Source organism: Netta rufina, assembly GCF_964035555.1.
Source record: "Netta rufina genome assembly, chromosome: 18".
Classification (NCBI taxonomy): domain Eukaryota; kingdom Metazoa; phylum Chordata; class Aves; order Anseriformes; family Anatidae; genus Netta; species Netta rufina.
Window position 1 is genome coordinate 9,238,151 of NC_140142.1, and position 25,609 is coordinate 9,263,759.

General features: G+C 55.7%; 2 protein-coding genes across 2 annotated transcripts; both read left to right on the forward strand.

Moving 5' to 3' along the window:
• Positions 1 to 345: 345 nt before the first annotated feature.
• On the forward strand, positions 346 to 1,296 carry LOC311216407 (olfactory receptor 14A16-like; the record flags this gene model as incomplete). Its single annotated transcript, XM_084297947.1, has 1 exon — positions 346 to 1,296. The coding sequence occupies one exon, from the start codon at positions 346 to 348 to the stop codon at positions 1,294 to 1,296; it is 951 nt and encodes a 316-aa protein (XP_084154073.1).
• Positions 1,297 to 8,906: 7,610 nt separating this feature from the next.
• LOC311216408 (scavenger receptor cysteine-rich type 1 protein M130-like) lies at positions 8,907 to 22,647 on the forward strand (the record flags this gene model as incomplete). The annotated part of the gene is made up of 16 exons (XM_084297948.1): positions 8,907 to 9,300; positions 10,170 to 10,307; positions 10,699 to 11,013; positions 11,122 to 11,448; positions 11,529 to 11,843; positions 11,969 to 12,283; positions 14,188 to 14,325; positions 14,727 to 15,041; positions 15,156 to 15,476; positions 15,557 to 15,871; positions 15,998 to 16,355; positions 16,875 to 17,230; positions 17,899 to 18,039; positions 18,694 to 18,789; positions 19,450 to 19,643; positions 22,534 to 22,647. 16 exons carry the CDS (start codon positions 8,907 to 8,909, stop codon positions 22,645 to 22,647), a joined length of 4,152 nt encoding a protein of 1,383 aa, XP_084154074.1.
• Between the last annotated feature and the right edge of the window lie 2,962 nt (positions 22,648 to 25,609).

Sequence of the window (25,609 nt, forward strand, 5' to 3'; positions counted from 1 at the left end):
ATGAGGGTGAATCATGGGGATGATAATGATGATAAGAGTTGTCAGGTTATTAGGAGGGGCAGAAGCTCAAAGAGCATGCCTCTGGACTGTGGGCATCTGAGATCCGTGTGCAATGCACGTTACCACATACCGTAGCACAGTACTGAATCATGCTGATCACACAGATGATCCACCTGATCCATTAGGCACCCTTAGACAGAAAGAAACAGAGCTCATAGGGAATAGACAGTACGTCTTGTGGAGAGGGTTTCTGTGAAACACAAATGAGGTTTTGTGCAGAGAAGTTTTTCTAAGCTGACACAGTCTTTTCCTCCATGGACAGCCAACCATGTTCTGAGGCAGCAAATGTCCAACAGCAGCTTCCCCACAGAGTTCCTCCTCCTGCCATTCGCAGACACACGCGAGCTGCAGCTTCTGCACTTCGGGCTCTTCCTGGGCATCTACCTGGCTGCCCTCCTGGGCAACGGCCTCATCCTCACAGCTGTAGCCTGCAACCACCGCCTCCACACCCCCATGTACTTCTTCCTCCTCAACCTCGCCCTCCTAGACCTGGGATCCATCTCCACCACTGTTCCCAAAGCCATGGCCAATTCCCTGTGGGACACCAGGACCATCTCCTACTCGGAACGTGCTATACAAGTTTTATTCTTTTTCTTTTTCATCTCAGCAGAGTTTTCTCTTCTCATCATCATGGCCTATGACCGCTACATTGCCATCTGCAACCCCCTGCACTACGGGACCATAATGGCCAGCAAAACTTGTGTCAACATGGCAGCAGCTGCCTGGGGCAGTGGCTTTCTCTATGCTGTGCTGCACACTGCCAATACCTTTTCCCTCCCCCTCTGCCAAGGCAATGCCCTGGACCAGTTCTTCTGTGAAGTTCCCCAGATCCTCAAGCTCTCCTGCTCAGATGCCTACCTCAGACAAGTTGGGCTTATTGTGCCTAGTGTGTGTTTAGCCTTTGGGTGTTTTGTTTTCCTTGTGCTTTCTTACATGCAGATCTTCAGGGCCGTGCTGAGGATCCCCTCACAGCAGGGCCGGCACAAAGCTTTTTCCACATGCCTCCCTCACCTGGCTGTTGTCTCCCTGTTTCTCAGCACTGCCTTTTTTGCCTACCTGAAACCCCCCTCTATGTCCTTCTCCTCCCTTAATCTTTTCCTGGCAGTTCTGTACTCGGTGGTGCCTCCAGCAGTGAACCCCCTCATCTACAGCATGAGGAATCAGGAGCTGAAGGAAGCCATGTGGAAAGTGATGAATGGAGGTTTTTCAGAAGGAATAAACTGCCTGTGTTCTTAATTTTAACTGTATACAGACCCAGAAATCTTTTTTTTCTATTTTTTTTTCTTTTTTACTTTGCTTTACTTCTCATAGTGTTCCCCACAAAGAAACATCGTTGGTCATACCTTCCTACACTGTATGTACCTGTCTCATGTGACTCCAAGTCTTTGTATAAATGGTGGGTCAGGCTTTCTGTGTATTTTAATAAAAGAAAGGACCATACATTGACTTACTTGCCTGATACCCTTCCTTGTAGACCTGTGGTGGAGCTTCAGTGACACGTGCCAGAGGTGGAGGGGAGAAGAATCCTGCCACAGCAGCACTGCCAGGGTGTACCTGTGATTGTTCCCTGTTCTTGGATAGCACCACAGAGACAGTGAATTCACCTGCCTCCGTACACAATTGGCGAGAGGGATGATGGCAGGCAGGCATCTTTCAGGAGGAAAGAGGGAGCTGTCAGGAGAGCCCAAACACTTGGCAGGGACAGTGTGTGCCCAGGAGTCAGTAGCACATGGAACCAATAAAGCACGGGCACGTCCCAGTTGGAGCCACCCTGAGGTGCTAAATCTGGGTGGGAAAAGGAAAAGCAGAGCTCTGCAACTCCAGGGAACACAGCAGGCATAGGGAAAGCTCTCCGTTGAATTGGTTGTTATACCTCTGGTGAAATTTCATGGACTGAATACAGTGAATCACCCCAAAACATATCCTGACATTGGAAGTGAGTTGGACTCGATGATCCTTGTGGGTCCCTTCCAGCTCAGGCTATTCCATGAGTCTCTGACTCTGAAGAAGTCCAGCTATCTGTGCCGGCTATCCATGGCCAAGGAACTACTTGTGTGGGAGGCAGTCAGTGGCAGTGCCCCCCACCAGCTGGCTCTGCCTTCCCAGCCTGACCAGCACGGCCCTGCAGAGTGCCCCCACAGCCCCACGCACAACAGTCCCTCACTCTGCAGAGCAGCACCACCAGCTGGGGGGCTGTGGGCAGCATGGGAAGGGGCTGCAGGAATGACTGCTCAGGCCAGCCCAGACTTGCTGGGCTGGGGCAAGGCTGTGTGGGACATGGGGTGTCCTGGGAGCAGAGCAGGGTGCTGTGGGTGTGCAGTGGTGCTGCCTGAGGAGCCCCAGGGCCAGCAGTGTGCTGTGCTGTGCTGTGCTGGGGATTGGGGCTAGCCTGGGGGGCTGCAGGATGCCTGTGGGAGGGGAATCTCCTGCAGATGGCAGCAGCAGGGACACTGCGACTGACCTCCACTTCTTCATTTGATGCTTTGGGGTCTGCCCAGCCTGGGCTGCTGGGCTGGGCTGGGCTGGGGAGAGGATAGGAGATGAAGGTGTGGAGAGCTTGGGAGGGTCTGGGCTGAGCTGGCCTCCTGGGTGAGACAGGGAGGACCAGCAGAGCAGGGGCTGGGATGGACCATTGTTCTCTGGACACTCTGGGAAATGCTGCCTCAGGGCAATGGTCCCAGAACAGCTCCTTGCAACCACCATTCCCAGACTGGGCTCTTGCCACAGCTTACACAAGTGGTTTATATTTCCTCCTCTGAGGGATACCGAATTAATGTATCAGGAGTCCATGTCTTTATTCTCCATATGAGAGTGCACAAGATGTGGGTGTGGAGAGATGACTACCAGTGAGCAGAAGTTCCATAAGATATTCCCTAGGAGTATACTGTAAGACAGACAGTGACTCAAGGTCACTTTCCTTTGATGGCAATGTGCCCTGGGAATGAACTTGAATGAAACAAATCTAGACATGAAGACTTTCTCACCTACCACAGAGAGTTTTGAACACTTCCCTAACATGTGCACTCAGTACTTGATAATTTTTTTGCATATTGAGGTGGTCATTTCCTTCAGGATGCCCTGAAGGAGCTGAAGAACTCCCAGGGAAATGTGAGTCCAGACAGGTGGGAGGTGTTCTGAAGCATGAGCTGCTCAGCCCACAGGGTACCTCAGGAATTGTGCAGGGCATCCCCTACACCGGGTATTCCTGGATGGGCTGGGAAGAGGCCTGCTGAGCACAACACCTCTTTGTAGCCCTGTGGATGCTGGCTGTGAGGTAACTTCAGTCCCAGCAGCTGGCTGGACAACAGCAGGGAGGCAGAGCCTCTGAGGTCACAAAGGCCTTCGGAAAGCTGCCCCCAACAGGGTGACACATTTGGGGAGACCAGGGGAAAGCTGAGAGAATAAAGGTGGGAAATTTGGGGGAGAGAAGAGGGACTTGGCTAACAGAAAGGAAAGATCTGGAAGAGGTGAGAGGGGTTCAGGCAAGGCTGTGCTGCTGCAACACTTCACTAGGAAAACATCCATGTCAAGCCCTGGCAATATTTTGAAGCAGTAACCATCAGCCCTACTTACCCCTACATCTAAATGCTATCCCTCTCTCTACAAGGAATTCACTACTCTTACTCCTAAACCCAAATCTCACCTGGCATGGGTTTGCCAAGTCCCAAATCCATAAGGCCTTACCATACACTCTTAGCTCAGTTCTCACCCTATTCCTCAGCCTTTCATCCCTAGCATTGAATTCCAGCCTTAACATGATTCCTCAACAGAGCCCTGAAGAAAATGCCAACATAACATAACATAGTCTCTACACCAGACACAGACTAGAAGCCAACGCAGTAAACACAGACCTCCCTCTAATACTCTGCCCAACTACTAACCCTGGAAGGCAAGATCTAATCCCTAAACCCTAACCTGAACACCTAATCCCCAAATGCTGCATTCCTGCAGTCTAGACACCTAACTGAAGCAGCCTGGCCTCATGAAGCTGAGAGAAACGTCCCTGCAGACACCAAGGTCAATGAAGAAATAGGGTGTGGACGTGCTCCAGGTGGCAGAGCAGAAGTTGCCCTGCAGCCCATGGTGCACCATGTTGGAGCAGATGTCCACATGGCAACTGATGGAAGACCCCATGTGGGAGCAGGTGGATGTGGCCTGAAGGAGGCTGCAGTCCAGGGAGAGGCCCTGCAGGAGAAGACTCCAGGTCAAAACTGTGGAGAGGAACCCAGCTCTAGGCAGCCCCTTGTGATGGGGCCTTTCTTCTGAGGACAAACTTGTATCGACACTTTGATAGATGTTGCACAGGCAAGGACAGGACTCAGGATGGCATCGCCCTTCAGGAAGGAACTACCTTTGCGATTCCCTTGAAGTGTGGAACTCCTGGCTGTGTCACAGCTTGAGCCACTGGACTGTGCAGGCAGACCAAAGTCCCACTGTGACAGAAGCAACCTCGTGCTTCCCCTGAAGCCACTCCCCTCCCAGTCTTCCTGAACTACCATTGACACCGCAGACTCAAGCAAACAGAGATAAAAGGGAGTGGGAGAATGCCAGTGCTGTACAAACTCAACAACAATGATACACGATATAGCAAGTAACTGGACACGACCTGAGCACCAGCTTCATGCTTAGTTGGTTTGAAAGGACTGAGAACAGGACATTAGAAAAAGCATAAATCTTAGTATGCACTCAGCCTCACCAGAAGTAGCCCTGCAGAATGACAACCCATCTGGCCGCTCATGGCTTGGACAAGTGTACAGTTTGCTGGTTGAAGAACTTTCTAAACGGCCATGCTCAAAGAGTGAGGGAGTGAAGGGAGTTCAGTCCAGTTGGTGTCAGTTGACCAGATGTTCAGCTTAGTCATCAGTGACATTCCCCAGGGATTCCCAGGGATTGGGTCCAGTTTTATTTAATATTTAGATCTATGATCCGAATGAGAGGATCAAGTACACCCTCAGTATATTTGCAGGTGACAAGAAGTTAGGTGGGACAGTTGATCTGCTTGGGGGTAGGAAAGCTTTGCAGAGGGATGTGGAAAGGCTAGATTGATGGACTGAGTCCAGTCACATGACATTCAACAGTGCTTCTGCACTTGGATCATAACAACCCCATGCAGTAGCATAGGCTTGGGGAAGAGTGGCTGGAAAGCTGTCCAGAAGAAAAGCACCTGGGGATGTTGGTCAACAGCCAGCTGAACATGAGCAGCCACCGCCCGTCTTGGACAGGGACACTGACATCTTCCAATAGATCATCTGTGTTTATGAGGTCACTGTCAGCTGAAGATCTGATAGGCCATGAGCAGGCCCATGGCAGGTGAATATTCCTGTGATAACAGTGGTGCCTGAGTCGCTGACAGGCTGAGAGCAAGGGTGGCCTGTGCTAGGCGCTGTGAGGACCGTGATGCCTGAGAAGCCAGTAGGCCAGGAATAAGCATATGGCTTGTGTGGGTCTTTGGGAGCTTATGATGTCATGTCAGCGATGGCACACCATACTTGATTTCTCCTGAAATCCAACAGAAACCCCAGGCACCTGTCTACTGGTGCATCACACTACTTCATTGGGAACAGAAACCAAATAGGTGTCTATGTGGTTCTCAGGTCAGTGACGCCTGTGGAGCTGACAGACCGCCAGCAGGCCCACAGCTCTCGTAAGAGCTTGTGAGGGCACTGTTGCCTGAGAAGATGACAGGCAGGAAGGAGACCCATGCCTGGGGAATGGACTTGTGATACCACTCTTGGCTGAGTAGCCAATAGGGCAGGAGCAGGTGCATGGCCAGATAAGTTCTTGGGTGGTCACTGGAGCCTGACTACTTCCATGGCGAGTATGCATCAGCTGCAAGGATATCAGAGAATCACAGAGTCATAGGATGGTTTGGGTTGTAAGAACCCTAGTGACCATCTAGTCCACATCCCTCTGCTACAGGCAGGGACACCTTCCATTAGGCAGCATGTGCCTATGAGGTCATGGTCAGCTGAGGAGTTGATAGGCCAGGAGCAGTCCCCTGGCCTGTGGATGTCATTTGGATGCCAGTGGTGCCTGTGTAACTAACTGGCTGAGAGCAAGGGTGGCCTGTGCTAGATGCTGGGAGGACCCTGGTGCCTGAGAAGCCAGGAGGCCAGGAATAAGCACATGGCTTGTGTGGGTCTGTGGGGAGGTCACTGGTGATCAATTAGCTGATAGGTCAGGGCAAGGCCCACGGATTGTACAGGTACCTGTGAGGTCACTGGTGCCTGAGGAGGTGGCAGGCCTGGAACAGGCCAAGAACTTGTGTAGGTGTTTGTGAGGTCATTGCTGCCTGACTACAGACCAGGAGCAGGCCCATGGCAGGTGAAGATGCTATGGCATCACCTGGAGCTGGATTGGGCAGAATCATGAAATAGCCCAAGTTGGAAAGAATCAAGGATCAGTGAGTCCAACTCCAGCCACCAGACAATAAAATAAATTATATATGTATCTAAAAAACTATACAATCTTTAAATACATATTAAATATTAAAATATATAATGTATATATTTATAAAAAAAAACCTTTTACATATGTATAATACATGTAAAATTAATGTAATGAAAAATAAAATAAAAAAGTAAAATAAAATAAAATAAAATAAAATAAAATAAAATAAATAATATAATTAATATAATATATTATACTGTATAATATAACATAATACTGTATAATATGTATAATATACTGGAATACTGTATGTAATATAAATATATATCAAATAAAAATATAATATAATCTATAATATAATATCGGTAATTATATATTATATAATATGAACTATATAATAATACATAAAATATATAAGAATAATATTTAATCTAATAAAATATATAAAATATAGTAATGTATAAGTAATATATATATTGTATATATTCATAAAAATGTGTGTTCTATTAAAAATATTAAATGTATATATATATATGTGTATTTATATTTATATATATATATAATAAACTATATGTCTGAGAGCATTGTCCAACACTTCTTGGACTGTGCCAGGCTTGGAGCTGTGAGGAAGCTGGGAGGCACCACAGGGCCATGCCTGGGCACGGGGCCAGGAGGAAACCACCGTCTTCCTGCCCGGGCGCCATGTCACGTGGGCTGCGGTTTGTGCACCTGCAGTGGCAGGCAGGCTCCAGCTCCCGACCCGCCGCGGGGAATAACGGCCCCTGGGTGACATGCTGAGAGCCAGGGAGACGCCTGAGGCTCTGGGCTGCAGCTCTGCTGCCAGGGCAGGCCCTGGACCAGCTCTGGCTGCTGCCGGGACCCCACAGGAGGCTCCCTGGGGAGGGACGGGACAGCCAGCACCCCCATAATGGGGCTCTGGCCCTGCCCAAGGGCCTTTCCCAGCTGCTGCTGCCAGCACAGCGGGGGCTGTAGCAGGGGCAGGGACTGGTCCCTTCCCAGCCTCACACAGCCCTGCTGCAGGCACAGACCTGAGGATCCCATGGCGCAAGGATGGCCGGACAATCGCACCTTGGGCTCTTGGATGCTACAGCTTAGGAGATGCTCCGTGCTCCCACAGCAGGCTGCAAGGGGTGTCAGAGCCAGCTGCCCCCACACCCAGCCCTACCCCACGATCATCTCCCACCGCAGTGACGTGAGAGCCGCAGCGGAGCCGTCCCTCATATATGGTCATGAAGAGCGCTGGAGAAGTTCATTGGAGAGCTGGGCTGCGTCGGAGGGCAGATAAGTGCCGATAACGTCTAAAAAGGTGCCTGCTGCTTCGATTGGCTCCTCCTGCAGCTGGGACAGCATCTGCACAGATATATTGCCCTCCCATCATTGCCATTGCCCCGTGGGTCCCCAGGAGCTCCAGCAGCAGGGCCGTGCTGTCAGGACAGGAGCCTCAGGATGGGGACAGAGGGACTCCTTTTCCCTTGTGTGCTGTGGCTGTTCCTCTGGGTGCAGCCTTGCAGAGGTAAGTGCCAGCTTCTCTGTTCCATAGCCTGGGGCCAGTGGGCAGCAGTGGGTTCATTGGGATCCCTCTGGGAGTGGGGTTGCTTTGCAGGTACCACTGAAATGAGGGGTAGAATGTTCTGAGTCCCTCAGCCTGTTCCTGTCTGGATGGGAGAGTGTAATCCATTTCCACAGCTCCCATGTTTTTGGCAGCCCATGTCCAGTTGCATTTCTAGACACCTTGTCCTCAGGTACCCTTTTGGGACCCCTTGTTCCCCAGGACTTTACCTGTGGAGCTGGAGGGGGCCCAGGTGGTGGCAGTGGCCCTTAGTGATCTCCAGGGCACATCTATTGTCTGGGGTGCCCCAGCGGGGTTGTGTGCCACTCCCTGCCCCTGGGATCTGAGGACACCCTGACCCCAAGAGGACAGGTTGTAACCCATAGAGAGAAGTGGACTGGGACATGTGCATCCAGAGGTGACAGAGAGGTGTCCTTCCTGGTGCCCTGGCCAAGTGCAGAGGCTGGGATGAAAGCAGGGATGAGGAGGGGATGCAGACTGGGGAGGAACAGTGTTTGACTCAGTGCCCCCTGGACAGACAGGAAGCCCCAGAGGTTTTGGTGTGTTTTGGAAGTTCCTAGGGCAGCTGGTAGACAGATAGAAGTATGGGTCTAGGGCCATGTAGCCTTTCAAAGGGTGCTGCGCTGGGGAGGAGTGGGAGCCCTGTGCGGGACCGGGGGTGGTGTGTGGGTGGGTATGGGCAGGGGCAGGGAGCCACTGGGATGGGAGGAGGTGCTGAAGGCAGTGGGGCAATGAATGTCCCAGGAGGGATAGAGCTGTGCACTGTCAGTCCAGTTCTGCCACAAGGGAGAGGAGGGACATGCACCACCATATGGGATAGCCTGTAGGGACAGGGCTCCCACCCTGGGGCCTGTGACTCTGCCTGATGCAGCAGAGGGAGCACTCGCAGACCCACCTTGTGGGGCTCAAAGCTCTCCTGACCCTTCCTGTGTTGGTGTTTGAAGGGGCTGCGGAGGTGAGGCTGGCGGATGGTGACAGGCGCTGTGCTGGGAGAGTGGAGGTGAAACACCGGGGTCAGTGGGGGACCGTGTGTGATGACTACTGGGACATCTTCGATGCTGCAGTGGTTTGTAGGCAGCTGGGCTGTGGGGTTGCTCTTGAAGCTCTTCAGACAGCGCAATTTGGGCCAGGATCTGGTTCCATTTGGATGGCTGATGTTGAATGTAATGGCAATGAATCTGCCCTGTCTGACTGCACACACAACGGACGGGGTCAAACAGAGTGCGATCACACTGAGGACGCTGGAGTGAAATGTTCAGGTAAGGACTGAACTTCTTCCCTACCTCTGGGATGAGGACACTCCTAAGGGACCTGGCTGTGACCTCAGGAAGCAACAAGTGGACACCAGAACATGGCTCTGTGTGTCAAGTTGCACACTGAGCTGGGTCTGTCACTGCTGGTGTCCCTTGTCCCTGGGGAAAGCCCAGTGGGAGCACACCCAGTCTGGTCATGAGGCTGGAGCAGCCAAGCCTGGGGAGGTGCCCGGGGCTGGGAGAGGAAAGCCCCCACCCTTCCCCACTGTGCTGCCTGGTTCCCATCTTTCTCCTCCATTCACCCAGGCCCTGTCTGGCAGGCTGGTCCCTATGCCAGGGGAATCTAGAGCAGCTCCCCCAGCCACCAGCAGCCTCAGGGAAGGGCGTGCAATGGCCCAGGACTTTTGGGTTGTACCCCTGGCAGACAAGAGAACTGCAGCCAAAGCAGAGGGGCTGTTCAGAGGGCAGGAGCACTGGGCTTGAACAGAGGAGCAGGGAGGCAGGCAGCACCTTGTTCCTGTCCCGGAGTCACCCCATGAGAGGTAACCTCTAGGGATACGGCCCCTCCAGGCCGTGCTGACCCGCTGCCCAGCCTCTCCTGCCTACCCTGTGTGCCAGGGGCTGTGCCAGCACCTCCTGGCTCTCCTCGGTGCCTGCCCTCATACCGGGAGCTCGTGTCAGCCCAGGGCTGCTCTCTGCCTGCTTTCATGAGCCATGCGTCAGGGGCCCCGACCTCTTTGTGCCATCAGCACCCACTGAGAGCTTCTGAGCTGGCCATGGAGCTCTGAATCTGGCCACTTTAGGGATGAGGTGGGAGGTGGGCACGGAAGTGCCAGAGGGCTCTGGGAACTCACAGGTCTCCTTGGTTGCTCCAGGATTTGTCCGGCTGGTCGGAGGGGACAGCCCCTGCTCAGGAAGTCTGCAGGTCCACGACGGGGACCAGTGGAAAGCTGTCTGTCACTCCCACTTTGGTGCCAAAGCTGCCGAGGTGGTGTGCAGGGAGCTGCAGTGTGGCACAGCCCTGTCTGTCCATGGGGCAGCTCAGCTGGGAGAAGGGGCCGGTCCTGTCTGGGACAGAGAACTGCAGTGTGTGGGGAATGAATCCACCATCCTCTTCTGCCCCTGGGGGGCCTCCAAGGACAAGGCCTGCACCCAAAGCAATGGCACTAATGTCATCTGCACACGTAAGGACTCGTGGTGGGATGATGGACACTGGGATTGTGGTGGGGGCAGGAGAGCAGGGTGGGCACTGGGCTGTGCTGGGTGGGGGACAGGTGGGGTGAGGTGGTGGTCTGCGGCCCTAAAATTAGAGTGCTGCAGGAGGAGAAAGGCACGCTGTCCCTTTGGCCTCTCCTGCAGATCCTGTGGGAGCAAGAGCACTCTCTCACCCTCCTTTGTCCCCAGCGTACACAGGGTTCAGGCTGGTGAACAGCAGCACAGCGTGTGAGGGCAGGGTGGAGGTGGAGGTGCTGGGGACATGGGGGACCCTCTGTGCCTCCCGCTGGGACCTGTCGGACGCCCACGTTCTCTGTCGGCACCTCGGCTGTGGCTTTGCTGAGTCCATTCCTGGAGGAGGGCATTTTGGGAGAGGAACCGGCCCCGTCTGGAGAGACTCGTTCCACTGTGACGGGACTGAAGCCCACCTGGGGCAGTGCCCGGTGACTGCCCTGGGGGCCTCACCGTGCTCCCAGGAGAACGCTGCTGCTGTCATTTGCTCAGGTGAGTGCTGGGCAGTGCTGCAAAGTCCATTTGACCCCAGACTGTGACACGGCCACACAAATTTGGGGACCCCACGGCAGCACCAGGCTGAATTTCTCCTCTCACCAGGCCCAGCTCGCCCCATGTCTGTACGGTTGGTGGGCGGAGGGAGCCGGTGCAATGGGCGCGTGGAGGTCTTCCAGCACGGGACGTGGGGCAGAGTCCTGGATGAGCAGTGGGACATGCAGGAGGCCAGCGTGGTGTGCTGGCAGCTGCAGTGCGGAGAGGCAGAGGCAGCCTACACCCCCATGAGGGCCGAGCGAGGACGAGGACCTGTGGGGCTGCGTGGGGTGCGGTGTGCAGGGCACGAGGCTGACCTGAGCCTCTGCAACACCTCCCTGCCTGAGAGCATGCCAACAGCAGGGATCATGGAGGACGTGGGGGTCGTGTGCCAGGGTGAGTGGTGCTGCACGTCCCCCAGGTTTGTGGCTGGGAGGGCAGCAAGCCACTGACAGCCGGGGTTCTCCCTGCTGCAGGGAGCCGGCGGGTGCGGCTGGCGGACGGGGCCGGGCGCTGTGCTGGGAGAGTGGAGATCTATTACCAGGGGCACTGGGGCACCGTCTGCGATGACGCCTGGGACCTGGCCGACGCCGCCGTCGTTTGCCGCCAGCTGGGCTGCGGAGGGGCCCTGGAGGCAGCCGGCTCTGCTCGGTTTGGGGAGGGCTCCGGGCAGATCTGGCTGGATGGCGTCAACTGCTCCGGGGCCGAAGCTGCTCTCTGGGACTGCCCTGCCAAGGCCTGGGGGCAGCACGACTGCAGGCACAAGGAGGACGCGGGAGTCATTTGTTCAGGTCTGTGCTGGGAGTGGGGTTGGGAGCTGGGGCCAGTGAGGCCAGGGTGAGGGTAGAGCCAGGTAAGGCTAAGGCTATCAGTGTCTGACATCCAAGGCCATCCCTGGGGCCTTTTCTCCTTCCAGAGTTCATGGCCCTGAGGCTGGAGAACAGCAACGGCTGCTCCGGGCGCCTGCAGGTTTTCTACAACGGGACATGGGGCAGCGTTTGCTCCAACTCCATGACCACCGAGACGGTGTCACTGGTGTGCAAGGAGCTGGGCTGCGGGAATGAAGGGGATTGGGAAATAATCTTAAAATCTGCCAAGCTGTCTGGCACCACGTGGCTGGATCACGTGGAGTGTGGGAAGAGCAACAGCTCCTTCTGGCAGTGTCCCTCTGCTGCCTGGAATCCGCAGTCATGTGATGACCTCCGAGAAGAGACCCACATCACCTGCAATGGTAAATCTGGTTTCTTAAGGCACCAGGTCCACTTCCCCACTGGGTATGGTGAAATGCAGAGAAGGAACCCAGAGGGGCTTTGACTTCCTGCATTAGACCCTGTTGCTGCTGGTGGCACAAAGGTGACTTCAGCTCTCAGAGCCACCCAGGTTCACCAGCGTCAGTCAACGGCCAGGCTGCCATCAGCTCCCGGGAATTTGGTGCATTTGAGAGGTGCCTGGTGCAGGTGATGGATAGGAAGAAGTATGGGGTTAGAGTCACAGTGCTTTGGAGAGGGTGCTGGTCAGGGGAGGAGTGGGAACCCTGTGCAGGACTGGGGGTGGTATGTGGGTAAGCATGGGCAGGGGCAGGGGGCCAATGGGGTGGAAGAGGGGGTTATGAGGGCTCTGGGCAGCAAATGGCCCAGAAGGGCTGTAGTTGGGCACCCGCAGAGCAGTCTTAGGGATATGGTTTAGTGGGGACTGTTAGCGTTAGGTCAGAGGTTGGATTCGATGACCTTGAGGTCTCTTCCAACCTAGAAATTCTGTGATTCTGTGATTCTGTGATTCAGTGCAGCCCATGGGCAGAGGAAGAATCCCCCCAACACTCCACTGACAATCAGTGGGGACAGGGCTCCCACCCTGGGGCCTGTGACTCTGCCTGGGCAGCAGAGGGAGCACTCGCAGACCCACCTTGTGGGGCTCAAAGGTCTCCTGACCCTTCCTGTGTTGGTGTTTGAAGGGGCTGCGGAGGTGAGGCTGGTGGATGGCGGCAGGCACTGTGCTGGGAGAGTGGAGGTGAAACACCGGGGTCAGTGGGGGACCGTGTGCAGCGACCGCTGGGACATGACCGATGCTGCAGTGGTTTGTATGCAGCTGGGCTGTGGGGTTGCTCTCGAAGCTCCTCGAAATGCACACTTTGGACCAGGATCTGGTTCCATTTGGATGGATGATGTTCACTGTAATGGCAAGGAGTCTGCCCTGTCTGACTGCACACACAATGGCTGGGGTCAAACAGACTGCAATCACGGCTGGGATGCTGGAGTGAAATGTTCAGGTAAGGACTGAACTTCTTCCCTACCTCTGGGATGAGGACACTCCTAAGGGACCTGGCTGTGACCTCAGGAAGCAACAAGTGGACACCAGAACATGGCTCTGTGTGTCAAGTTGCACACTGAGCTGGGTCTGTCACTGCTGGTGTCCCTTGTCCCTGGGGAAAGCCCAGTGGGAGCACACCCAGTCTGGTCATGAGGCTGGAGCAGCCAAGCCTGGGGAGGTGCCCGGGGCTGGGAGAGGAAAGCCCCCACCCTTCCCCACTGTGCTGCCTGGTTCCCATCTTTCTCCTCCATTCACCCAGGCCCTGTCTGGCAGGCTGGTCCCTATGCCAGGGGAATTTAGAGCAGCTCCCCCAGCCACCAGCAGCCTCAGGGAAGGGCGTGCAATGGCCCAGGACTTTTGGGTTGTACCCCTGGCAGACAAGAGAACTGCAGCCAAAGCAGAGGGGCTGTTCAGAGGGCAGGAGCACTGGGCTTGAACAGAGGAGCAGGGAGGCAGGCAGCACCTTATTCCTGTCCCGGAGTCACCCCATGAGAGGTAACCTCTAGGGATACGGCCCCTCCAGGCCGTGCTGACCCGCTGCCCAGCCTCTCCTGCCTACCCTGTGTGCCAGGGGCTGTGCCAGCACCTCCTGGCTCTCCTCGGTGCCTGCCCTCATACCGGGAGCTCGTGTCAGCCCAGGGCTGCTCTCTGCCTGCTTTCATGAGCCATGCGTCAGGGGCCCCGACCTCTTTGTGCCATCAGCACCCACTGAGAGCTTCTGGGCTGGCCATGGAGCTCTGAATCTGGCCACTTTAGGGATGAGGTGGGAGGTGGGCACGGAAGTGCCAGAGGGCTCTGGGAACTCACAGGTCTCCTTGGTTGCTCCAGGATTTGTCCGGCTGGTCGGAGGGGACAGCCCCTGCTCAGGAAGTCTGCAGGTCCACGACGGGGACCAGTGGAAAGCTGTCTGTCACTCCCACTTTGGTGCCAAAGCTGCCGAGGTGGTGTGCAGGGAGCTGCAGTGTGGCACAGCCCTGTCTGTCCATGGGGCAGCTCAGCTGGGAGAAGGGGCCGGTCCTGTCTGGGACAGAGAACTGCAGTGTGTGGGGAATGAATCCACCATCCTCTTCTGCCCCACGGGGGCCCCCAAGGACAAGGCCTGCACCCACAGCAATGGCACTCATGTCACCTGCACACGTAAGGACTCGTGGTGGGATGATGGACACTGGGGTTGTGGTGGGGGCAGGAGAGCAGGGTGGGCACTGGGCTGTGCTGGGTGGGGGACAGGTGGGGTGAGGTGGTGGTCTGCAGCCCTAAAATTAGAGTGCTGCAGGAGGAGAAAGGCACGCTGTCCCTTTGGCCTCTCCTGCAGCTCTTGTGGGGACAAGAGCACAAATGTGGCCTCTCTCACCCTCCATTGTCCCCAGAGTACACAGGGTTCAGGCTGGTGAACGGCAGCACAGCGTGTGAGGGCAGGGTGGAGGTGGAGGTGCTGGGGACATGGGGGACCCTCTGTGCCTCCCGCTGGGACCTGTCGGACACCCACGTTCTCTGTCGGCACCTCGGCTGTGGCTTTGCTGAGTCCATTCCTGGAGGAGGGCATTTTGGGAGAGGAACCGGCCCCGTCTGGAGAGACTCGTTCCACTGTGACGGGACTGAAGCCCACCTGGGGCAGTGCCCGGTGACTGCCCTGGGGGCCTCGCCGTGCTCCCAGGAGAACGCTGCTGCTGTCATTTGCTCAGGTGAGTGCTGGGCAGTGCTGCAAAGTCCATTTGCCCCTGGTGTGTGACACGGCCACCCACAGCTGGGGACCCCACGGCAGCACCAGGCTGAATTTCTCCTCTCACCAGGCCCAGCTCGCCCCATGTCTGTACGGTTGGTGGGCGGAGGGAGCCGGTGCAATGGGCGCGTGGAGGTCTTCCAGCACGGGACGTGGGGCAGAGTCCTGGATGAGCAGTGGGACATGCAGGAAGCCAGCGTGGTGTGCCGGCAGCTGCAGTGCGGAGAGGCAGAGGCAGCCTACACCCCCGTGAGGGCCGAGCGAGGACGAGGACCTGTGGGGCTGCGTGGGGTGCGGTGTGCAGGGCACGAGGCTGACCTGAGCCTCTGCAACACCTCCCTGCCTGAGAGCATGCCAACAGCAGGGATCATGGAGGACGTGGGGGTCGTGTGCCAGGGTGAGTGGTGCTGCACGTCCCCCAGGTTTGTGGCTGGGAGGGCAGCAAGCCACTGACAGCCGGGGTTCTTCCCGCTGCAGGGAGCCGGCGGGTGCGGCTGGCGGATGGGGCCGGGCGCTGTGCTGGGAGAGTGGAGATCTATTACCAGGGGCACTGGGGCACCGTCTGTGACGACGCCTGGGACCTGGCCGACGCCGCCGTCGTTTGCCGCCAGCTGGGCTGCGGAGGGGCCCTGGAGGCAGCCGGCTCTGCTCGGTTTGGGGAGGGCTCCGGGCAGATCTGGCTGGATGGCGTCAACTGCTCCGGGGCCGAAGCTGCTCTCTGGGACTGCCCTGCCGAGGCCTGGGGGCAGCACGACTGCAGGCACAAGGAGGACGCGGGAGTCATCTGCTCAGGTCTGTGCTGGGAGTGGGGCTGGGACCTGGGGCCAGTGAGGCTGGGGCGAGGGTAGAGCCAGGTAGGGCCAAGGCCATCATTAGCTGACATCCAAGGACATTCCTTGGGGGCTTTCCTCCTTCCAGAGTTCACGGCCCTGAGGCTGGAGAACAGCGATGGCTGCTCCGGGCGCCTGCAGGTTTTCTACAACGGGACGTGGGGCAGCGTTTGCTCCAACTCCATGACCACCGAGACGGTGTCACTGGTGTGCAAGGAGCTGGGCTGTGGGAATGAGGGGGAACTGGAAACAATCTCAAATTATGAGAAGCTGTCTGGCACCGCGTGGCTGGATCACGTGGAGTGTGGGAAGAGCAACAGCTCCTTCTGGCAGTGTCCCTCTGCTGCCTGGAATCCGCAGTCATGTGATGACAGCCGAGAAGAGACCCACATCACCTGCAATGGTAAATCTGGTTTCTTAAGGCACCAGGTCCACTTCCCCACTGGGTATGGTGAAATGCAGAGAAGGAACCCAGAGGGGCTTTGACTTCCTGCATTAGACCCTGTTGCTGCTGGTGGCACAAAGGTGACTTCAGCTCTCAGAGCCACCCATGCCCACCAGCAGCAGTCAACAGCCAGGCTGCCCTCAGCCCCTAGGGGATGCAGAGGCATCTCCACGCAAGGTCTGAAAGGAGACCATGCAGGGCTTTCAGGAGACCCCCTCGAGGGAAAGCCTCCTGCTGCTCTGTGAACCAGGGACCTTGTGGGGCCGAGCACTCGGGTCCCCCATGCAGTGACGTGTGGGAGGAATGAATGAGGACCTGCTGCTGCCCTGACTCAGCATGGGGACGTGCAAGCAGAGGTCAGCCCTGCTCTCTTCTGCACAACCTCTAGAGCAGCCCTTTTCAGCCCAACTTTTCTTTCCTTTGGGACATGGACAGTAAGGCCTCAGGTGGCTGAATGCCCCAACTCCACCAGCTGCACAGGTAGGGAGCTGCCCCTGCGCGTGCCCCCCTCACCTGGCAGGGCTGTCCCAGCTGTCCCGGTGCCATGGGAGGTCACTGCTTCCTCAGACAGGGAGAAGATCCGTGCTGTGGGAGGCAAGGACGGCTGCTCCGGCAGAGTGGAGATCTGGCACCGCGGCACCTGGGGGACGCTGTGTGACAATGCCTGGGACATGCGGTACGCCGAGGTGGTGTGCAGGCAGCTGGGCTGTGGCCCCGCGGTCTATGCCCTGGGCCAGGCTGTTGCTGGAGAGGGGACAGGCCCCATGTGGCTGATGGAGTGCAGGGGGACGGAGCTGTCTCTGCAGGACTGCTGGGCCCAGCCAGGGGACAGCGGTGCCTGCCAGCATAAGGCAGATGCGGCTGTGCATTGCTCAGGTGAGCAGTGGGGCTGGGAGACATGGCTGGGGACTTGGCAAGGAGCTGGCTTGGGCGTCTGCTCTGCTGGATCCTGGCATGGCCCCAGTGCTGGCCTGAGCAAGGGAGTCCCTGCAGAGTGGGAGGCTGGTGGTGGGTGGGGAGTAGCCTCAGTGGGGCTGGATGTGCCAGCACATCCCCTGGGCTGCCTGCACTGTCCTGTGAGCAGCCCAGAGCAGTGGTGCTGGGCCCTGTCCCTGCCACCCTGCCCAGCCCCACAGAAGGGACAATTCAGGTGGCACATGTAGGGGCCATCTGCTAGGGAGGCTGCCTGGTGCCACAGTCCCAGCCTCTCAGCCCAGCTCTCCTTCTGCTCCCCTGCAGCTGCACCCAGGACAGCAACATCCCCCCCACAAGCAGGTAAGCTGTCCTTCCCCTGGGGCTGGGGCTGTCCATATTCACACTGTGACCCACAGCCAGGGGAAGGGGCTCCTTGCTGGGCTGTGAGACTCCCAGGAAATCAAGGGAGCTGGGAGAAGTCTGTGATGGACCCAGCAGGGTGGGAGCTGCCCCATCACCCAGCCCTGTCCCCTCCAAACCCTGCTGCCTTGTGTGGTCAGGAGTGGCATGTCCTGCCCCCAGCCTCTCCCTTGTCTGATGCTGCCCCTGCCATGTTCCTGCCCATGCAGATCCCCCACGGGGCCGTCCGACCACCAGCAGTGATAGACTCTCGGTGCCTGTCGTCATCTGCATCATCCTGGGGGCCCTCCTCTGCCTGCTCCTGGCCCTCCTGGCTGGGCAGGTGCGAAGCGCCAGGGCTCGGCGCAGAGGTGGGTCCTTCCCCAGTGGTCCTGGGGGGGAAATGCCTCCTGGCAGGGCTGGGGGTGTTGGTGTCCTGGGGCACAGAAACAGAGCCGTGTGCTGCCTCCTGCCCCATGTGCTGCCCCACTGACCGACAGACCATGGGGCACCAACATCAAGGGATGGAGAGAGCCCAGAGCCTGAGGCATCAGTTCTGGGGTGAGGAGAGAAATGTGAGATCTGGCCTGGGTGAGATGGGGAGGATGCACTGCTGGCAGTGCTCTGGGCAGCACTGGCAGGAGGAGCATGGGGCAGTGGAGTCCATCACCGTGGTGTCAGCCACCCCCCAGCAGGGCATGGGCTGTGCTATTGCTGTGTGGGGCAGAGATGGAGCAGCTCCATGGGGAAGAGAAATGTGGGAATTGGTGCAGGGTCTGCACTGGGATATGACCTGGGGACCAAAGGGGCATAAAGGCTGTCTCCAAATGTGAGACTGACTCTGCCCCAGACCATCTCCATGGGGATGCTGCCCTCCCTGGGGATGTGGTTGCAGTGCCAAAGAACACGGTGGGGCTGTGCTGTGGGGACAGCCCTGTGCTGGCCTAGGGAATTTGGCTGAGGGAGCCCAGTGGGGTCCTGTCACTCTTGGCCCATCCCCAGACCAGCTCTGCCTCTGTCCTCAGGCTCCGGGAGAGCTGGGGAGCCCTTCCATGAGGCCGTGTACGAGGAGATCGCTTACAGCCTGGCATGGGAGAAGAGGCCGAGGTTCAGTCTTTCAGGTGGGTGTATGTTCCTGAAGGGGCACTTTCTCTCTGCCTCAGACCAGGGCTGTGTCCTGCAGCTCCTGCCCATGGTCCCTGAAATGGTTGGGCCATGGCGTCTGTGGGAGAGCATCCAGGTGTTGGCCCCCACAGAGGAGCTTCCTCTGCACTAGCTTTGCCCTTCCCAGTTGGGACACCCCTCTCTGCCTGGCCCTGCACCCTGGGGACAACGAAGGGCTGAGTGAAGTGGCTGTCCCAGGGCAACTCTGGGAGCCCCTATGAGATGGGCTCATCCTAGGGTAGCAGGGGTGGTCTCCTTCCCACTCTATCCCAGCTCTGTGGCTGCCCATCCCCAGCAGTGCTGACCACAAGATGGGTCAGCAGGGCTCATCACACAGCACCCACTGCAGCTCTCTGCAGGCTCCTTTTCAGAGGGGTCCCTGACCCAACTGCAGCCCTACCCCAGGCACATGAGGAGGAGGATGGTCTGGGGCCAGATCCAGGGATAGAAGGGGAGGGAGAGGAAGGGCTTCATCTCTCCTCCCTGCAGACAGGCAGACAGCAGTGCCACTGAGTGCCACTTTCAGAGCTGGAGGGACGAGGGCTCTGCTTTGGCCCTGACACCAGCAGCATGTCAGCCCTGTGTCCCCACACACCCTCCCATCCTCTGCTCTGCAGAACATCTCTTCTCATTGCCACCACCTTCCCTCTCCTTTCAGATGTCCCTGTCCTGCCTAGAGGTGACCCAGCAGATGGCTATGATGATGCTGGAGAGGTTTCTGACCCTGGGGAGGATCCTGTCCCTGGGCAGGGGGATTGGGAAGTGCCCAGGACACCAGAGGAAGGAGCTGGGCCCACGGATACAGCCACAGGTGAGAGGGCAATGCATCACTGCCACTTCCTAGGTGCCAACCCCAGGGCCAGGAGAATCCATGAAGTATTTAGAGCCTGATCTCCTGACATGGGGAACCTGGCCTGAGATATTTCCAGGAGGCTGGTGGATGTGCCAAATGTCTCAGGCTTGTGAGGAGGGGGAAGGTGTTGTACAGCCCTGAGAAGAACCCCATAGGATCAACCACAGCAGCCTGTCTTGATGCTTACAGAGGGAAGCCTGCGCTCCCGGAGACGTGCTGAGGACCCTGGAGCTGAGGGAGACATCTTGTCCCCTTTTCTGGTACACATGGGCTATGATGATGCTGAAGAGATGTCTCTGGCATGTCCCCATGAGGACACCCAGGATGTGACACCAGAGCCACCTGCACAAGTGTCCCAGAGCCCCATGCCAGCAGAGCCCAGCCCTGCTGATCAGCTGGGTGCAGCCGGGAGGGAGGAAAGCTCAGTGCCACTGGGAGAGCCGTGAGTGCCAGGGAACGGTCTCCCTTTTCCAGCAGTCAGCAGACACACATTGGTATTTCCTGTCTTGGTATTCCCGTTTTTGTGCTTTGTGTTGGCAAATGTTTATATTAAAACATTCGGGGGGGGGGGGGGGGGGGCTTTGTCACAGATCCATTGCTTTCCTGCCCAGGTGTCAGGGTGTCTCTCTTAGGCTAACCAATTGGAGTAGAGCTCAAAGATGCAATAGTGGGGAATGGTCATTTCTTGGGACCAACAGGGTTGGGATCAGGCTGTTATAAATGCCTCAGGATTCAAATTAGGATTAAATAAAAAATAGGATTTATTGAAAGAATATAAAGGAATAGAGGTAAGCAAACAGCGCTGGGTGCACCGGGAGTCTCCGCTCCACCAGGACGCACACCAGTTACATCAAGTAGCTGATTTTTATGCTCCTAGACTAATAAATATTCATTACTACTTCTAAAAAAACCTGGGTTATTATAATTAGCTTCCAGGATCCAGTCCCTCCTACTGGAGCATGCGCATCAGTCTCCTCTGGGGGTCTCTAGTGGTCTTTCATGCTGAAGGCTCGTAGTCTTCCTCTCCCCTTTGTACTCACTTGGCACCATACCAAGTTTATAGAACATTTTCTGCAGGTCTTGTCTCCCAGCCGTCCTTCAGATTCTTATTTCTTCCTCTTAATCTCTTGGCCCCCTGGCCAGATACCAAAGATCCGCATAGTATCCCATAACAGTCACTAGTTGTTATCAGTTGTTCTGAAACTCCCAGACATCAAACACAAACAGCTTTCTTATTGACGCTTCACGAGTAATTAAAACATTCCTCACCAGCCATTCACAGGGACAGACACATCTTTAGCAGTGTTAAGTTAATCTCGAAGAAGACAGGAAAAAAGGCTGTAACTGTTAGAAATAGAAGTCCGGAATAACAAAAGCAAACAGGTTCATAAATTTAAGGAGTATTTTCTGAAGACTTGATAAATTGACTAGAATGAGGGGGAGACTGGGACACACTGCATCTGTGGTTCAAGAATTAAATTGCCAGTGCAGGGCCCAGAGGCAGACAGGATTCAAACAGAATTGTTCTTTATGGACACGAATTGTTAAAACATTCCTCACAAGGCTGCACGGCTGCCAGAACTCCCAGTCCCTAGACACTATTCCTACTGACAGAGGCATTTCCATCCTGCCAGCCACAGGCAGTTTCCAGCAAAAGTGGCTCTGTGTGACGCCTCATGATGCACTCGCTGGTAGTGCCCATCTTCTACAGCCTTGGGCCCTCAAGAAACCCAAGGATTCCTGCCCAGCACCCACAGACAGAGGAACCTCTCCTGCAGGATTAGAGTGGTGAGAAGTGTTGGACCCCTGGGCAGGACTTGGTACCCAAACTGCCCTCTCTAATCCTGCTGGTAGGTCCTCCCCAGCTCTTCCCCAGCAGGCGCCTCCGCTGCAGGCTTAGAGATGCTTTTGGTAGTAGGGTGGTGGGCTGCAGGGAGTGCTGGATGGTCTGGAATGTCTGTTTGATCCATTTGGGTCAGCTGTCCTGGCTGTGTCAGGGACACTTTCCTCAAAATCAGGTTGCTCAAAGCCCCATCCAGCCTGGCCTTGAATGCTTCTAGGGATGGGACACCATCCAACAACCTTTCTGGGCAACCTCCTGCAGTGCCTCACCACCCTCAGAGTAAATGATTTCTTCTGAATATCTGATCTCAATCTACCTTCTTTGAGTTTAAAGCTTTTTCCCCTTGTCCTATTACTACATCCTCTAATAAATTCTTTCTCTCCAGCTTTCCTTTATGCCCTCTGGAGCTACTGGAAGGTTGCTCTACGTTCTTCCCAGGGCCTTCTGTTCTTAATTCCTCCTCTTCTCCCTCTTCATAGGAGAGATGCTCCAACCCTCTTAGCATTTTTGTGGCCCTCCTCTGGACTTGCTCCAATGGGTCCATGTCTTTCTCACGTTGGGGATCCCAGAGGTGAACACACTATGTTAAGTGGGGTCTCACAAGTTAGGAAGAGAAAGTGAGAATCATCTCCCCTGACCTGCTGGCGATGTTCATTCTGATGCAGCCCAGGATTTTGCTTTCAGGGCTACAAGTGCATATTGCCTACACACGCTGAGTTTTTGAAGCACCATACTCCCAGGACCCTCTCCTCAAGGCTGCTCTCACTCCCTTCTCCACCCAGCTTGTATTTATGCATAGGACTGCTTCAACCCATGTGTGGGACTTTACACTCAGCCTTGTTGAAGTTCATGAGTTTCACACAGGCCCACCTGTCAAGCCTGTCATGGCCCCACTAGATGACACCCCTTCCCTCCAGCACACTGATTGCTGTCATCAGCAAACTCGCTGAGGGTGCACTCAATCCCACTGCCCATGTCACCAACAAAGATGTGAAATTGTGCCAGTCCCAGTACCAAGCCCTGAAGAACACCATTCGTAACAGATCTCCACTTGGACATAGATCTGTTGACCACAACCCTGTGAGTGCGACCATCCAGACAATTCCTTATATCCACTGAGTGGTCCATCTGTCAGATCCATGTCTCTCCAATTTAGAGACAGGAATGCCACAGGGATATGTCAAACACTTTGCACGAATCAGGTAGATGATGTCAGTTACTTTTCTCTTACCCACAAACACCGTAACACCATTGCAGTAGGCCTACAGATATGTCAGGCACGCTCTGCCCTTAGTGAAGACATGTTGGCTGTCACCAATCACCTCTTTATTTGTCATATGCCTTAGCCGAGTTTCCAGGAGGATCTGTTCCATGATCTTGTTGGGCTCAGAGGTGGGTCTGACTGGGCTAGACTTCCCTGGGCCTACTTTTATTCCCTTTTAAAAAGTGGAGGTTATGTTCTCTGTGTTACAATCAGTAGAAACTTCACTGCACAGCCACCACTTTTCAAATATGATGAGTAGTGACTTTGCAACTTCATCTGCCAGTTCCCTCAAGACTCTGGGATTCATCTCACCTAGTCCCGTGGACTTGTGCACCTTCTGTTTCCTCAGATACTCCCAAAACTGATCTTCTACAGTAGGTGGTTCTCTCTCCCAGTCCCTGCCTTTGCCTTCTGGGACTTGGATGGTGTAGCTGGAGCTATTCCAGTGAAGAATGAGGCAAAGAACTCATTGAGTACCTCAGCCTTCTCCACATCCCGGGTAACCAGGTCTCCTGTTTCCTTCTGGAGAGGGTCCATGTTTTCCCTAGTCTTCCTTTTATCACTGACGTACTTATAGAAGCCCTTCTTGTTGCTCTTGAACTTCCTATCTAGATTCAATTTTACCATAGCCTTAGCTTTCCAGACTTGATCCCTGGCTGCTCAGGTGATGTCTCTGCATTCCTCTCAGGTTAGCTGCCCTTGCTTCCACTTTCTGCAACCTTCTATGGTGGTTTTATACAGGTGGGCATCTGAGCTTCATCACAGCTGCTCTATCACTCCCCCTCCTCTAAGGGAAAGGAGGAGAAAATATGATGAAACCAGTTCAAATGTTGAGATAAGGACATGGAGATCGCTTAATAATTATCATCATGGGCAAAACAGACTCAGATTAGGAAGATATTAAAATTTACTGTCTACTACTAACAAGCTAGAAAAGTGAGGAACAAAGGAAAGAAACCCCAAACACCTTTCCCCCATCCACCCTCTTTTATCTCCTCCACTTAGGTGGCACAGAGGAATGGGGGAATGGGGCTTATGGGCGATCTATAGCACTTTGTCTCCACCGCTCCTTCTGAGTCACTCTCTGCCCATGCTCTAAGGTTGGGTCCCTTCCATGGGATGCCGTCCTTCCTGAACTGATCCTGAGTGGGCTTCCCACAGGCAGCAGCTCTTCAAGAACTGCTCCAGTTATGGCTCCGAACCACGGGTTCCATTCATCATGAGCAAACTGCTCCAACCTTGTCCCCCGTGGGCAGCAGCTCCTGCCAGGTCGCCTGCTCCCATGTGGGCTCCTCTCCATGGGCTACAGCTCCATCCTGGAATCTACTCTGGTGGGGGTTCTCCACAGACCGCAGCTTCCATCAGTGCAGGTCCACCTGCTCCACTGTGGTCTCCTCCATGGACTGCAGCATGGAGATCTGCTCCACCGTGGTACTCCATGGGCTGCAGGGGGTCTACCTGCTCCACCACGGTCCTCACCACAGCCAGCAAGAGAGCTTCTGCTCTGGCACCTGGAGCACCTCCTCCCCCTCCTTCACTTGGCCACTGCCTGGCTATTTATCAGTCCCCTCTCTCCCAGCTGCTATGTAGCATTTATTTATTTATTTATTTATTTATTTATTTTCTTTCCCTTTCCTTAAATATTCTCTCAGAGAAGCACAGACAACATTGCTTATTGGCTCAGCTCTGACCAGCGGCAGGCCCCTTATATAAGATGGGATAACTTCTGGATTCTTCTCACAGAAAGAAAGAAACCACCTGTGTGAGCTGGGGTTGGAGCCCAGTGCTGTGAACGGTGGCTGAACGGGGCTGATCTAGGGCTGATGCTGACCTCCTGCAGCAGCATCTGCCAGGGTGTCCAGAGAAGAAGAGCCCAGCCCAGCCCCTGCTCTGCTGGTCCTCCCTGTCTCTCCCAGGAGGCCAGCCCAGCTCAGCCCATCCCCAGCTCTCCACACCTACTTCTCCTTTCCCCAGCCCAGCCCAGCCCAGCAGCCCAGGCTGGGAAGGCCCCAAAGCAGCAAATGGAGGAGTGGAGGTCAGTGGCAGTGTCCCTGCTGCAGCCATCTGCAGGAGATTCTCCTCCCATAGGCATCCTGCAACTGTGTAGGCTAGCCCCACTCCCCAGCACAGCACAGCATGACACTGATGGCCCTGGGGCTCCTCAGGCAGCACCACTGCACACACACAGCACCCTGCTCTGCTCCCGGGACACTCCATGTCCCACATAGCCTTGCCCCAGCCCAGCACGTCTGGGCTGACCTGAGCAGCCATTCCTGCAGCCCCTGCCCATGCTGCCCACAGCCCCCCAGCTGGTGGTGCTGCTCTGCAGAGTGAGGGACTGTTGTGCGTGGGGCTGTGGGGGCACTCTGCAGGGCCGTGTTGGTCAGGCTGGGAAGGCAGAGCCAGCTGGTGGGGGGCACTGCCACTGACTGCCTCCCACACAAGTGATTCCTTGGCCATGGAGGCTGCGCACAGATAGCCGGCCTTCTTCAGAGTCAGAGACTCATAGAAGAGAAATAAGCTAAGCAGGGAGCCTCCTTCAAGTCTACTCCTTTGCAATATCCATGACAACAGCTCTAGGAGAAGATCTGAGCCTTAAGGCACTGCCCTCAGCAGATCCCCTTTTATGCTGGAGATGCTGGTATGGAGCCGTCTGTGTTAGAGAAGTGCCACTGGCCTGTCCCTGTCTGTGGACACAGGACTGCCACACAGCAGAACAGTGAGCAAGCGACAAGAACAATCAGTCCTCACAGCAACACAAGGGCTCTGTAGGAGAACGTGGGTGGTGAAGGAAAGCACTTCTGGGCAGACCAAGCT